Here is a 15179-nt window from a genome sequence, read left to right on the forward strand (position 1 = left end):
AAAGGGAAAATAAGGCTTTGTGTCAGTGTTCTTTTCTTGAATCTCGGTAAGGAAGACTTTGAGTTCTGAAAAAGGACAATAAGTTTTGTGCTTTGATCAAGGACAAAAGGCGTGGTGTTTTCTTGACAGAAGAAGGCGTGGAGTTATGTTTTTCTCTAAAGATCTGTGTTTTTCACTTTTTTCATAAGTTATTTTGACAAGTTATTTCCTCACTTCTTTGGGGAGTTATTCCCTCTCGTTTCTTTGGCGAGTTCTTTTTTCATTAAGGTGAAACGATTTAATTGATCATGGCGTATGTTTATCTCATCTTGAGCAACGAAGAAGATCTGAACCATGATATGCAGTTCAGATTAATGAAGATATTGTCTATGCACAGAAGAGCTGCAATAGTTACGTACTCAGGTGGTATGCAAGACTTCTCAAATAGAGTCAGTCTTGGATAGCCAGATCATTAACAACATCAAAGAAGTTTCAGGTTCCTCTAATGAATTCAGCTTCAATCTTGTAACACAGTTTGCGATTCAAGTTTCTTTTAGGATTGCTAGGAAAATTGTTTCTATGTCTCACTTCTATTAATCTTTATTGTAACTATTTCAACTTATGATTAATGAATTAGCTCTTTATTTTCAGAAAATAAAAATAAAAAATAACCATGCAACTTAGTAAATGAATTTTCATGCATTCTATCTATAAATTGTATTCAAAAAAAAAAAAAAAAAAAAAAAAAAAAAACCTCTAGCAAATTGGTTCTCAAGGATTTGATTATTGTCAACCCATATGAAATAAATAAGTTTAAACAAACTAAAAGAGTAGGAAAACACTAATTAACAAACTGATGATAAGAAATCCAAATCCTAATAAAATTCAATTTGGAAGGTATTTTTGTGAAAAAAATAAAATAAAATAAAACTATTGCCGCAGAGTAATTAAAAGAAGTCGAAGAAACAGTTTAAAAGAATCATTCATCGAATAAAAATTAAGGGAGGTGTATTCAATCATGACTTTTATAGAGTTTTAAAGACTTTTATAAACTTTAAAAGTTTGGAGGTATTCAATTTAAATTTTTAAAAAGTCTTTAAAAGTCAGGCAGTATTCAATCAAGATTTTTAAAGAGTCTTTAAAAGTCATGTGGTATTCGATTAAGACTTTTAAAGAGTCTTTAAAAGTCATGTGGTATTCAAAAAGTTATGAACTTTTGTAGACTTTTTAATTTTAGGACTTTCGTAGACTTTTTGTTCTCAAATATAAATAGTTGAAATCCAACCATCAACCCCAAGATTTCAAAATTTTCTTTCTACCAACTTTGAATAATGTTTTTTCTCTCTATTTAAACTCTATTTTTTCTCCATATTTAAACTTTATAAACCTTATCTAAATTTAATAAAATTATTTTTTTCTTCATTATCCTATATTTTCCTCATATCTAAACTCTACCAATTTTTTCTCTCTCTCCTAAACTTTACAATATTTCTCTAAAAATTCGAAATAATATTATTTTTACTTCATTATTGCTTCATTATATTGATTTTTATTTTTTCTATGAATTTTTATCCCTAACTTTGTCTAATTTTCGCTAAATACATGAACAACGTAAATTTTTCATCGTCAAATTTTAATATATATTTCATAATATTCATATAAATACTTATGTATTTTAATTTTTATTCTTTTTATGCTTATATTCGTAATATATATTTTTTCCAAACATTATTTCAAAAGTTAAGAAACAAACAAGCATGTGCACATGAGTTGATCCATATATAATACATGTACAAACCCAACATAAATCTGACTTAATTAAAATGAGATGCAAATTACGAAAAAATACTAATATTACAAACCTGACATTTTAAAAATTAAAAGACATATACGTGTACAAACACAACATAAATATGACTTAAAACTTAAAATTAAAGGAGATACAAATTAAAGGACGATAAAAACATGTAAACCAGAGCATGAAACGGCCGCCTCAAACAACTATAGGTTCGTAGCTATTGTTCCAATTTGCAATTCCACACGGTGCAAATAAAGGGGATTTAATTTATTGGGATCATGGCATCACCTGGCAAAATCAATCCAAATGTTGTTTATCTCTTCATAAATCATAAACAAATATATATGCATACACAACTTCACACAACCTTTTATTATTAAATTTTCATATTAACGTCGTAGATATATAGCATGTGAAGTTGTAAAATATTGTTACCTAGTTTTGAGCATGCATGATAGAATTGGATATTTTTTAATGCTACTAACTTTTCCACTTTTTATAGTGATTTTTTGTTCAAACATACTTTCTCAACCTAATAAAGTACAAAAAATCAACAACACCTCTACTAAAGCTCGATCTCATGGCCTTCCACATGAAAGAGATCACTACATGACATCTGAGCACAAGGTGTTGAGCCTTTTTAATAGTGATTTGATTTACTTCTTTCCTGTTAATTAAGAGTTGAATTGGATTTCCACTTTCCATTTACTCTTTCACTAACTTTTATTGGTACAAGTTTCTATTTATGTCTCTTTCTTTTCTTGGGTGTTTCGACTTTTTTCTTTTACATTTCTAGCGGAACCATACATTACTTTGCCGTTTTCTTTTCCATCAACTACTTGTACATCCAATTCTATCTTTCTCAGAAAATATAAATAAAAACAGGAAAATATAAAGGTTGTCAATTGCAATAGAGTTAATTCCCAAAAGGGTCGTCCTCCGACTATGACATTTTCTCAAATTGGTTCCTTGACTTTTAATTGCACCCAAAGTGGTTCTCCGACTATTAAATTTTAAGTCAAAATGGTCATCCGTTAATTTTAGTGTTAAGTTGGTGTTAAAATGAAGGGTAAAACTGGTAATTCAGATTTTCACTCCAATTTAAAGCAGTTTGTCACCCCCTTTTCTTGTTCTTTGAGACCTGTATGTTACATTGGTGATATAAAATGTGGAGTAATCAAATTAGGATGTTTTTTTTCAAGGAGTTACCATTCAATATGTTATGTTTTTTTACAGGTTGCATTATTGTAATCAAAATATTTAATTATTTATTAGAAAAAGACAACAACACCAACATGACCAAGAATAACCGTAAATTCTCATAAACTGCATCTTAATATTTCAATGAATTTCACATCTTGCATCTTATTCTATCTCTCCTCAAACTCATTTAATGAGATGAAGGGGCAACTATTAATTGAGACAGGAAAAGTTGGAGAAAATATTCTCTATAAGTCCCTTTTCATCTTACAAAATTTAAAGATCCATAATTTAATCTAATGGATCTTGCAAATCAATGGCTACAAATGATTCTAAAAAATTTCTATTTCCTCGCGTACTTAAACTAATGAAAGTAATACAAAAACTACAGACACAATGTGTATTTGACAATTACGATCCATAAAATTTGAGAAAACCCCCAAAACATGGTTTCCAAAGAGTGCAGTGTAAGTATTTTCCCTAAATACAATAATTATAATATATTGTATTATTGGGTGGCTGTGGTGCAAGTAGGAGATTGAGTCAATTAGTGAACTCAGGACATTCAGTTAAGCTTTAACTGAATATCTGCCTATATTGATGGCATGTAGGCTTCTAAGCAAAATAGTCCTCCCACAGCTCCCGAGTTCAGGACACGTACCATCACGTATTCGGGAGAGAAGTGGTAGACAAAACACTAATGTCCATTCTGCAGGTTTACCATCCCAGAGACAATACCAACAACTATGGCTGGAGATATTCGGGCGATCCTAAAGCTTCCGCTGCAACGAGACAGGTTACTCGTTTACTACAGTTCATGTTAGTCTAAATTTATTATCTAACATTTGGTATCATAGCCCTATCAATCTTTGCCTGGTTGGTTGTATTGCCTAAAATCAAAATTAATTAATATCATATACATTGATTTTAGTATATGTTGTTTTTCGGAATATTGTCTTCTGGACTTGATTTATTGTTGTTGCTAAGTTGTTGCCGTTTCTTTTTGGGATACACCGCCATTGAATTTTGGCCGGAGGAATACGGTTCAAAGGTAACAAATTGCAGAGCCGTGGCGTCAGCTCTCTCTTCTTCCTTCAGTGGCGTCGGAATCCGTTGGGTGTTTCATGGAAGCTCGCCGGCTGGAGATGCTATGGAAGAAGGGACTGACTGGTTCACGGGCGACAACAAAAGGAATCCGAGGATTTTGCGACGTAGCACGGCGGCGATCGTTGGTGCTGCGGCGGACGGCGGACGGTGGGCTTTGGTTCTCTGCTGTGAGCCTTGCCGCTGGGAGGACACAGCCATGGACGCAGCTCCCTCCGGTCGCCGGTTGCCATGAGAACGACGGCGAGGAGGATGGTGGAGGCGGGCTGGATTTCCGGTCATTAAGGTCGCACTAGCTCCGCCACCTTTGTCTCTCTCCGATCGCTGTTCCTCAAGATCAGGCGGCGCTGGTTCCGAACAGAGAGCTGCGAAGAAGACGTGCATGATTGTACTGGTAAGTCTCCTATTTACATGCAATTATACTTTTTATTTACCATATATTAATATTTACCTTACTTAATTATTTTATATTTATATATATTAATTTTGGTAAATGGTAATTATTTAGTTTAATATTGCCATATTAATATTACCTTAATTAATATTGTAAATGATTTTGGTAAACGGTAAATATTAAGTAATTGCTTAATTTTGAAATAATAATGCCCTTTAGTTATTCTTTAATTTTGGCATTAAAATTTTTAAATTTGAGTTCAGATTAATTGTGACATTATTTGTGATTGAATTATTGTTATTATAAAAATTCTTGTCACAATTAAATAATTATTATTCATTTTTGAGCAAATATGAAGTTTTGATTTGCTATTTGAATTTTAATTTAATATTGAGAGTTATATTAATGCCCTTTAGTTTTCTCTCAATTTTGGCATTAAATTCACAATTAAATTATTATTCAATATTGAGCAAATATTAAGTATTAAATTTGTTGTTTGAATTTTAATTTAATATTGATGTGCATGTTAAATTGCTTGAATTATTGCAATTTATTTAAAATTCATGAGTTAATAATATATTAATATGCAAAAATCTCAACATGCTTTGTATATTTTTTAAATTATTTTATTATAATTGTACATTTAGAAAAGCATTTATTAAGGTTGGATATAGCATATTATTAACTCATAGATTTTATATTAAATATCGTCAATTTTTGGATCCTTAGGTTAATTTTGGACAATATAGCCTATTAAGACAGCTTGTTGGTTTCTCATTTAATTTGAGCATATTTTAGTCCTATTTTTCACTTGGGACTTTTAAAACCTATTTTGAACAAGCTATTTAGGACCTATATGGGTCGTTAAAGTATGGATTCCACCTCTTTGATTGATATGTTAATAATAATTGTAGCACCTTTTTTTTTATTTTTTTTATTTTTCTTATAACATGTTTATTAAGTTTTAATTATTACTAAGTACCGTATTTTGTTAACGGTATTTGTTGTTGGTGATAATATAATGTTTGGATCTATTTCCATATTAGAACATTTATCATTCATGTTATAATTAACTTGGGACATTAAAGTTTATGGGCCTGACTTAAGCAATTTTGTGCTATAATTATTATCATTGCGTGATTTTGAGTCATTAAGGGTTTAAGGATTACAATTACCATTTGAAGTCATTAAGAATTATAATTATTGTCTTGGCCATTAAGAATTATAACTATTGTTTAAGCTGATTATATATTAATCTATTAATAGTTTTAAGGGCCTTAACAATAATATTCTGTTTTCTTAATGGTAAGCAATGTACATAGTTATGTTGCCTTTACATTTTTTTTTGGTAATTTGGCTATACCTTAATTTTAATCTCCGACTCATTACCGTCTTAATTAATTATTATGTGGTAAATTGAGATTAGTATTTAGCATCCCTTAATTACAATTTTACATTTATTGTAATTATTATTAATTTACATTATTAATTAATGTTATTAAGTTTAGGGGCTAATCTCATTTATTATCTTTCATAATAATTATTAATTCATGGTAATCTACTATATTTGGTACATTGGTAAGATTACCCATGTCACTTCATTTTCTTACCAATAAACTGTTGCGTACCATTGGGCGATTCAACTAAACTCTCCGTGAAGATGGGAGATTTTGGAGGCTTTCTTCACTATCGCTGTTAGTGCTATTGATAGATGCAGTTTGCATCATTAAGGTACGCAAATCATTAATTACAGTTTATTATTATTGGTAACTACTGTTATAGCTGTTAACCATTTTGAACTAGTCACATTTTATCCTTAAGAATATGAAAACATTAAGATATGTATTACCATGTTTGTCATTATTAATTAAAATGTTCATAGTGATTATAATGCTTCTTATTACTATTAATATTTTAATTAATGATAACATTATTTTTATGGTATTAAGTCATGAATTGTTTCCAAATTGATTTATGTGACATTTATTTTCGGACTTTTTATTACATTTTAAAGTTATATCCAAAAATGTTTTAAAGTTTAACAGTTTTAACTATTGTTTTTTCATATTTAGTCTCCAAATTAACATAATACTATTATTATGGCTATTTATTGTTTTTTTTGGTTTATTTGTGATTTTTTGCCATTAATAATATTATTAATTGAGTTTTGGAGAGTGATTTTTTTTAATCAATTCAGATTTTGGAAAAACATGTTTTCTTGGCAATTTATTTAGTATTTGAATTATGATTTTAGATGCCATTGCCACATTTAGTTAAGTATGAATAATTGAATACACATTTAGTGTTTTTCATACTCTTTAAATTGTTTTATGCTTTTAATCACATTAAGTGCATAATATTAAGTTTAATTATGCAGTTGAGATTTGTGAGATTTTTTATTTACGAATAAAACATATACTATGGCTTGATATTTGTGAATTTAGCCTGTTTCTCCCAAAATTGATTTTATGCAATTAAAACTTTTCCACGTGGGCTTATAGTTTTTAACCTTTCAAAGTATACATCTATTATATTATTATTCAAATTTTGGATTTCTTTTGGTTAGAAATCATACTAGCTAGTTTTGAATATTAATTGTATACTTTGAGGTTATTGCTCATATTTAAAATTGTTTTGGTTTATGCAATTTATTTAGAATATATGAGTTTAATGTTTGATTTTATGCATACTTGTCCACCGCATAATATTCTGTTTTTTTAAATTATGCAATTTTACTATGCCTTTAGAAGTGCATACTTTAGGATGGAATTATATTAGTTCTTTATTAAGTTGGACCTATGCATAAACTTTAGCTGCGGTAGTGCCTGAATTTAAGCACGTTTAGTCCGCTAATTTAGTTCATCAATTTAAAGCCTTATCCATAAGTGAATCTACAATTGTATAGATCTCCCAAACGATTTTACTTCAAACATGAGAACACATGACTTAGGGAAGTTTCTTGGGGAGGAATACTAGTTCTATGGCCCTGGCTTAAAAGCCTTGTTGCTACTAGTCCCCTTGCGACGCTACTCTGTCTAAGGAGTTGGTATTTAACCGAGCTTCGTCTCGACCAACTTTCCTGGGAGTATACCTAATAATTGGCTATCATGTGTTGGTTTAATTCGTTTGTTAGGCTTTAACTTCCCCTTTTGCCAAGTGATTACAATTTCTAGATTAATTAAAGAGTAGCCACAGCATCTTTAATTTACTAAAAATTGTCTAAAGTTCAAATCACATAAAGATGGCAATGATAAATGCCTAGTGGTCCTATAATTTTAATTAGTTGGGGAGTAGCCACAGCATCCTTAATTAGTTAAAATTATATATTGAGATGTTAGGGTCATATAAAGTTTTAGACATATCAATTGTGATTAATTGTATGTAATATGATGGAATTTAGCCCACAGGCAATTTCGTTATATTTGTATGATTAATTAGGATGAAATACTGAACTATGATCATAATTTAGCCCACAGGCAATTATGTATCGGGATGTAGTTTAGTAGTTTTATTAGTAATGATAGAAATAAAGAATTTTACTTACTTTATGAATAATTCTCATCTCTATCATGAAGCTTAATTTTATGATGTAAACTTTAGGTCATATATCTTAATTTGCCCACAGGGATTAAGATAAGGAACATGATCTCTTAAGTGTTTTTTTTTTTTTGTCATAATGGTTGTAATGAATCTAATTGAATTAAAATTTCAGCCCACAGGCAAGTTTTATGTCACTTGATTCTTCAACCCATTTGATAATTGTATGGTTGTAATGAATCTAATTGAATTAAAACTTTAGCCCACAGGCAAGTTTTATGTCACTTGATTCTTCAACTCATTTGCTAATTATTTCATCTTAAAATTTCAGTTGGGTCTAATTGAGTAGAGCTTTAGCCACAGGCAAGTTTTATGTCACTAGATTCTTCTGACTATTTAGTAATTGAGATAAAATACTATCAATAAGTGTTTAATTGAATTTAATAGAATTAAAACTTTAGCCCACAGGCAAGTTTTATGTCAATAAATTCATCAACCCATTAGATAATAACTTTATCCCAATTTCTTAGAATTTATAAATTTAGTTCAACTATAATTCTAAGTTTCGTGGTTTGCATTGGCAAAACATGTATTTAGTCACTTCCCAAAATTTAGATTCACCTTTTATTAATTATTTTTCACGAAGCTTACTTGGCTATTTGGAGTAACTATAGTAAGTTGCGTGGTATGATATACCTCTTATGGATTCCAATAATAAAATATATCTTCTGAGCCGAATTCCAACTTGGTTTTGGAAGGCGTATTTTATTATTTTAGTATGTCCAACTATGGTGGAGAATCATGTCCTCATTAATTATTCATTTAGTTGGACTATAATTGGAACCAAATATTGATTATTTAGTATGCCCAACTAATGGTGGGGAATTATATCTTCATTATTTAGTTGGTCAAATCAATTATGAGTGTTATATCATTAATTTGGCTAAAGAATATCTTAATCAGTGGGAGTGATCATTTAGGAAAGATCATTAAGATACTCCACTAAAGCTGATGGATTTAGTTGTTTTCATACATTCCAAATTGGATTGTGCGTCTAGCAATAAGTCCAAAAGTTTTCACAAGTATTAATTTAGTCTTTTGTTCTTATAATTCATAAGTTCATTTCATTGAACGTTTGGTTGTACAACATATTTATGAAAATGTTGTAACAATATTAATGAATTTATTAGAATGAAAACATTTAACTTGTGGTGCACTGCCAATTAATAAATTCTTTAGTAGCAATTAACATAATCTTTAGTTTCTTCAAAATTGATCCTAGGTCATTTTTGGTTTATAAGGCTCAAAACAATTTTGTAAGACATAATAAGACTCGTAATGTTCAATTAATTTCGAGGTGGACCTTGAGATTATTTGGGAAATTGGTGTCTGTTTAAGATTCCAAATTATTGACTTAGACCTTATGGTTTATGTTATTGGAATGTTTCTGTGACTTGACTATCTTTTGGGCTATCTTAATGAGTGGGAGTGACAGACGTGTCAACTCCAAGCTCTTAGCCGTTAGAGGTAGTGTTTATGTTAACTTATAAACAAGTCATAGAATATAGTTAGCATTATGCTAACATTAAGAGATCTCTACTTAAGGCATGCTTCTAAGATTTTGGAGATCATACAGTGAATTTGGATGGTTTCTTCCTTCAGTTGTGCACATAATATATTTTGAGAAACATCCATTAAGGGACTAAGAATAAACGTAGGGTTTGTTCATAAAGAACCTAAGTTAGAGAATTTAAATGCATGTGATCATAGTAGATACTACTCACTTGATTAGTAGATGACGTATTACTATGGTTCTTGTATTTTGTTCTTTGTGCCAGTACTTGCACCAAGTGGGAGAATGTAAGTATTTTTCCTAAATACAATAATTATAATATATTGTATTATTGGGTGGCTGTGGTGCAAGTAGGAGATTGAGTCAATTAGTGACTTAATCTGTTATGCAACTCAAGACATTCAGTTAAGCTTTAACTGAATATCTGCCTATGTTGATGGCATGTAGGCTTCTAAGCAAAATAGTCCTCCCACAGCTCCCGAGTTCAGGACACGTACCATCACGTATTCGGGAGAGAAGTGGTAGACAAAACACTAATGTCCATTCTGCAGGTTTACCATCCCAGAGACAATACCAACAACTATGGCTGGAGATATTCGGGCGATCCTAAAGCTTCCGCTGCAACGAGACAGGTTACTCGTTTACTACAGTTCATGTTAGTCTAAATTTATTATCTAACATGCAGTGCATAGTAATCCACTCAATAAGTCAAAGAAAGATTTATTTTCCTATATACTTGTGCATACACTTAGAGATGTCCTGGCCATTTGGGTATGTATGATTGATATCTATAATTTTGCTTTAAGCTTTTAATTTTATATGAACATGTAGTAGCATGCAGAGAAACTTAAGCTACAGTTTTACAAGTTTACTATTTTAAATGATCTATTGTCATGAATCATTACTTAGGCAATTTGTTGAGAGATAGAATTTACAGGTTGCCCCAAGCTGTCAGATATTTTTCTGGTAAATCAATACAAATATTGGTATACTTTGCATTTTATACCAGCCACATAGAGGTCTCAAAGCACAAAAAAATGGGGAGACAAATTGATTTAAATTGGAATGCAAAATCTGAATTACCAGTTTTACCCAGCTTTATTTTAACACCAAAACTAACGGATGACCATTTGGGCTTAAAATCAATAGTTGGAGGACCACTTTAGGTACAATTAAAAGTCAATGAGCCAATTTGAGAAAATGTCATAATCGGATGACCATTTTGAGAATTAACTCATTGCAATAAATATAACTACGCAACTTAGTAGATGAATCTTCATGCATTTTATCTGTAAACTATATAATAAACACCTCTAGCAAGTTGGTTATCAAGGATTTGATTATTGTCAAACCATAAGAATTTAATAAGTTTAAAGAAACTAAAAGAGTAGGAAAACACTAATTAACAAACTGATAAGAAATTCAAATCCTAACAAAATTCAATTTGGAAGGTATTTTTGTGAAAAAAAAAAATTAAAAAAAAAAAAAAAACAAAAACAAATAACAAAACTAGTGTTTATTAATTGCGGCAGAGTAATTGAAAATATAGTAGGGAATGTAATGGGCAACATTTTATAGTCTTTCCGCTAATAGAGTTTATTGACGTCGAAGAGTCAGTTGGAAAAAAAAAGCGAAATTGGCTTCGCCCGGACTCGAACCGGAGACCTTCAGTGTGTTAGACTGACGTGATAACCAACTACACCACGAAACCATTTGGTTAGCACAAAGCATTTATTTGTACATTAAGATAAGATTAGAGGTGTGCTGTTTGACCTTGTTTCTTGGTTCGTTAGTATATACTATAGTCTATATGTATTAGTTCATTTTTAGTCTTTAAAAAAAAAAAAAAAAAAAAAAAAACACATCTTCCTTTGGTCATAATATTATTGGTGCAAAGTTATTTTCCTTTTTTTGGTCTAAGATTTATATTGTCATTTCACTTTTAATCCTTTTTTTTTTTTCCTCAAAACACCACCGTTGGTCCTAACATAATTGTGGCATGACTGTTTTTGGTCATCTGTCAACAAATATATTTAAATAACATTAAAATGACATTATTAACCACTCAAAATCCTCATTTTTTCTTCTTAGTAATAAAACAATTACCAAGAGTTTTGTAAAATTCAAAAAAGTGCAATTAAAAAAGTCACAAGTTTACTTCAATTTATGACAAACTTTAAGTCTAGTACTTCATAAAAATCTACATACAAAACTTGTGGTTCTATTACCATGAAGAAAAAATGAGAATTTAGTATTAGTACCCATTTTTTTCATTTTGAGGAGTGAGAGAAGGGTAGAGTAATAGCTTGTGTTCACGCCAGCAATTTAATTAAAGTCAATTGTTTTAAAATATTAAAAAATTTTAAATTCTTAAATGATTAAGATTTTTTAAGATAATAATATATAAAACTAAAAGTGTACACGCACTGATACACTTTTTTAAGATAATAACAAACATTATTTCAAAAGTTAAGAAACAAATTAACCAAGCATGTGCACATGAACTTAGAACTGATATACATATACATGTACAAACCAAACATAAATCTGACTTGAAATGATATACAAATTACGAAAAAAGTAGTAATATTACAAACCAAACATTTCAAAACATATAAATGTACAAACACAACATAAATATGACTTTTTTTTTTTTTGAGCACTATTGACTCTAACATAAACATGACTTAAAATTTAAAAAGAAACACAAAAGACGATAAAAAAAAGTAGTAATATTACAGAGTAATACTACATGTACTCCCACATTCTATTATATTTTATATTGCCTGCTTGCATGTCACCTTTTGATTCACTTAAAAAAATATGGACCACAATTTTTATTACACACAACCTATATCATTTTCCATATTACACAGCAAACATGTAAACCAGAGCATGAAACAGCCGCCTCAAACAACTATAGGTTCGTAGCCATTGTTACAATTTGCAATTCCACACGGTGCAAATAAAGCCCCAAAGGCCATTTGTTGGGATCATGGCATCACCGGGCAAAATCAATCCAAATGTCTGTTTATCTCTACAATACATGCCTAAAGTATATAAAAATTAAATTTACATATTAAGGTATATATAGCATGTTAAAGTTGAAAAATATTGTTACCTAGTTTTGAGCATGCAAGATAGAGTTGGGTTTCTTCAAAGGTTCAGCAACAGCAAGGTAGAAAAAACCCATGACTCCAGTGTGGCTCTGGCTATTGCTATAATTAGACATAATGGTTATCATCTCCCCCTCAACAATCTTGACAGAACCAGGTCGAGGATAACAAGTTGTCATTCCTACAATGTATCCCGCTTCATTTCCAGCCTCCTTTCCCTTCCCGTAAATAGGGAGGGATGAGCATATTGTCCGTCCATCCTAAAACAAATCAAAAAGTAGTTGTTTAAACAATAGATTTCACGCTACACAAACACATACCCAAATCTAAACAAGCAAAAATACCTGTCCATAAAGAGTTGAACCAATAGCTCCTGCGTGCTGGTGGGCAACAGCATAGATGACATCCCCTCCACTTGGCAAAATTACACTTGCACTTTTGGTATGAACACATTTATCATTAACCACAGCATCAGAACATGACTCCACATAATATTCAACCTGCAGAATCATATATGGTACGATAGACCAACTGAATTACTTTTTGGGAAAAAGGACTGGGTTGGAGAAAGTATAATGTATATAACATAATAATATAATATAGAAGATAGGTAGGTAGTGCTAAATTAATATAATCACCTGGCACATGTGCAATTTCTTGAACTCTTTGGAATCATCAGACATTTTCCAAGGATCAGCAACATCAAGTATATAAATTTTGAGAGGCACAATGGAGGAATCCCAGTCAACATATTTCACAGTGTACTTTAGGTAGAGACTTCTTTTGGTATCATTATTATATCCTTCTTTTAACTTGCATTTCATCTTGTCACCGCAACAAAACACGCCTCCAATATAACCTCGTTCTTTATATAACTTTTGCTCATCCATTGTGATATTATACAGGTCACACCTGCATTCAGTGCATCCAATCTTATCTTCAACACCCCGCGTATCGATTATATGCACGTTAAGTGTCCATCCCTCGTCATAACCTTCGGGGACATCTGTTGGGTTCCCAACTTCTACTCCATATGGATTTGGGATGTGACTGTCTGTTTTTCTCGTCTCTGCTCCGAGCCCAAAATGTTGTGTAAGAGTTGCACAAATTCCAGAGTTCCCCACGACTATATAATCTGATTGGTTAGACCCCAAACTTGGCTTTTCAACACCTTGACGCAGATAGGACCTTACAACGGTCCAATGGTGGAGATATGCCTCGTGTAGAGGGACTGAATTCCCTGCTTCATCAACCACTTCTGCATCAAATCCTTTGATAGCAATATGACCCTTTGGGAAGTCGATTTTATAATAGTATTCGATTGATACCATTCCAGGTTCTACTTCAACCTTTGGTGATAGGAAGGTAGCTGTTTTCACCCCATTCTTATATCTTAAAGTCTTAGCTGCTTGTGAAGTTGGAGATGATGATGTTGCCAATATTAGTAAGATTATTGCCAGTGAAAGCATCCACCAATCTAAATTGCGTGACCACATATCTCACTCCCCTATTCTTTTCAGATCCTTCACTGCCTGTTGCCAACTTAAATTAGCAATAGTTAGCAAATGAAGGCTTGAGTTTGTCATTCCCAAAAAGCACATGGAGTGGTAATTGATAGGGAATCTACCCGAATATATCGTCCTACACATTTTGTACATCTGTTCGATATCGAGTACAGGTCAAGTGCCTATATAAAGGGCCTTAGCCCTTCATTAGAAGGGGACTTTTTTCTTGATTCTCTCTCTAGATATCACTCTCTAAAACACCTACACAATTCCTCTCAACTCTCTCGAGACTATTGAATAAAAAAGCTACTTTAAAGCCTATTTCACCATGCTCGTAATATACTCACCAATTACATAGAGCTAATTTGTGCTATCAATAACAACCAAGTCCACAACATTAGACATCTATTAGTATTTGACAAATTATACGATGAACCATGATTCATAATATATCAATTGTACACACATAATATATTAACTACAACATATAATATGAACATAATTATAGACCCTTGTGACCTGATCCATGATATAATTTGCCTTGCAAGAGTTATCTCCTTTAAAAAATAAGTCCTACTTCCACATCATTAAATCTCTAAATCCCTTACTATTTTTACAATATCCTTGTAACTCCAACCCACTTTCTAAAGTGAGTCTTAGCTTTATATCACATTAAAATTGATATCATTTTTCCAGTATAACAATAACAATAATAATAAAAGTACAAAAACTGCCATTTAACAGTTTTCTAGAGCTAGCGATGGTATACAAGAACGGAAAGAGAGCATAGCAGTACGTACCTGATAGTTGCCGGGTGATATGATGAAGAAAACCCCAGAAATAAGTGAAGAAACAAAACCAAAGATCGAAGAAACCCACAAGTGTAAACGTGAAAGCAATTCAAGTTTAGGATAGCAATATAATGTGGACGAGAAGCGATGACCGAGACGCTGCTAAGAGCACATGCCACATT

General features: G+C 31.3%; 1 protein-coding gene and 1 non-coding gene across 4 annotated transcripts; both read right to left on the minus strand.

Annotated features, from left to right (window-relative positions):
- Positions 1-2042: 2042 nt before the first annotated feature.
- On the minus strand, positions 2043-15147 carry LOC109186451. 3 transcript variants are annotated; one of them, XM_019336436.1, is made up of 5 exons: positions 15003-15147; positions 13340-14208; positions 13046-13201; positions 12707-12961; positions 2043-2065 (listed from the first exon to the last, which is right to left on the minus strand). In XM_019336436.1, the coding sequence occupies exons 2-4, from the start codon at positions 14195-14197 to the stop codon at positions 12707-12709; spliced, it is 1269 nt and encodes a 422-aa protein (XP_019191981.1). In that variant the 5' UTR covers positions 14198-14208; positions 15003-15147; the 3' UTR covers positions 2043-2065. The 3 variants fall into 3 exon arrangements, with proteins under 3 accessions (XP_019191981.1, XP_019191979.1, XP_019191980.1); XM_019336434.1 differs by lacking the exon at positions 2043-2065 and adding an exon at positions 12307-12622 and having other exon boundaries at positions 13340-14233; positions 15007-15141; XM_019336435.1 differs by lacking the exon at positions 2043-2065 and adding an exon at positions 12388-12635 and having other exon boundaries at positions 13340-14233; positions 15007-15141.
- TRNAV-AAC lies at positions 11223-11296 on the minus strand. The gene has a single exon. It is a non-coding gene; the product is annotated as a tRNA-Val (tRNA).
- Positions 15148-15179: the final 32 nt, after the last annotated feature.

The sequence above is a fragment of the Ipomoea nil genome, unplaced genomic scaffold (genome assembly GCF_001879475.1).
Source record: "Ipomoea nil cultivar Tokyo-kokei standard unplaced genomic scaffold, Asagao_1.1 scaffold1407, whole genome shotgun sequence".
Classification (NCBI taxonomy): domain Eukaryota; kingdom Viridiplantae; phylum Streptophyta; class Magnoliopsida; order Solanales; family Convolvulaceae; genus Ipomoea; species Ipomoea nil.

Bases quoted from the DNA above. Each gene is read 5' to 3' on its own strand.
- LOC109186451 (XM_019336436.1), bottom strand. From the start codon at position 14,197: ATGTGGTCACGCAATTTAGATTGGTGGATGCTTTCACTGGCAATAATC. The intron at 13,202-13,339 runs GTGATTATATTA...ATGATTCTGCAG, and splicing joins AGAAATTGCACATGTGCCAG to GTTGAATATTATGTGGAGTC. The intron at 12,962-13,045 runs GTATTTTTGCTT...GATTTGTTTTAG, and splicing joins GTTCAACTCTTTATGGACAG to GATGGACGGACAATATGCTC.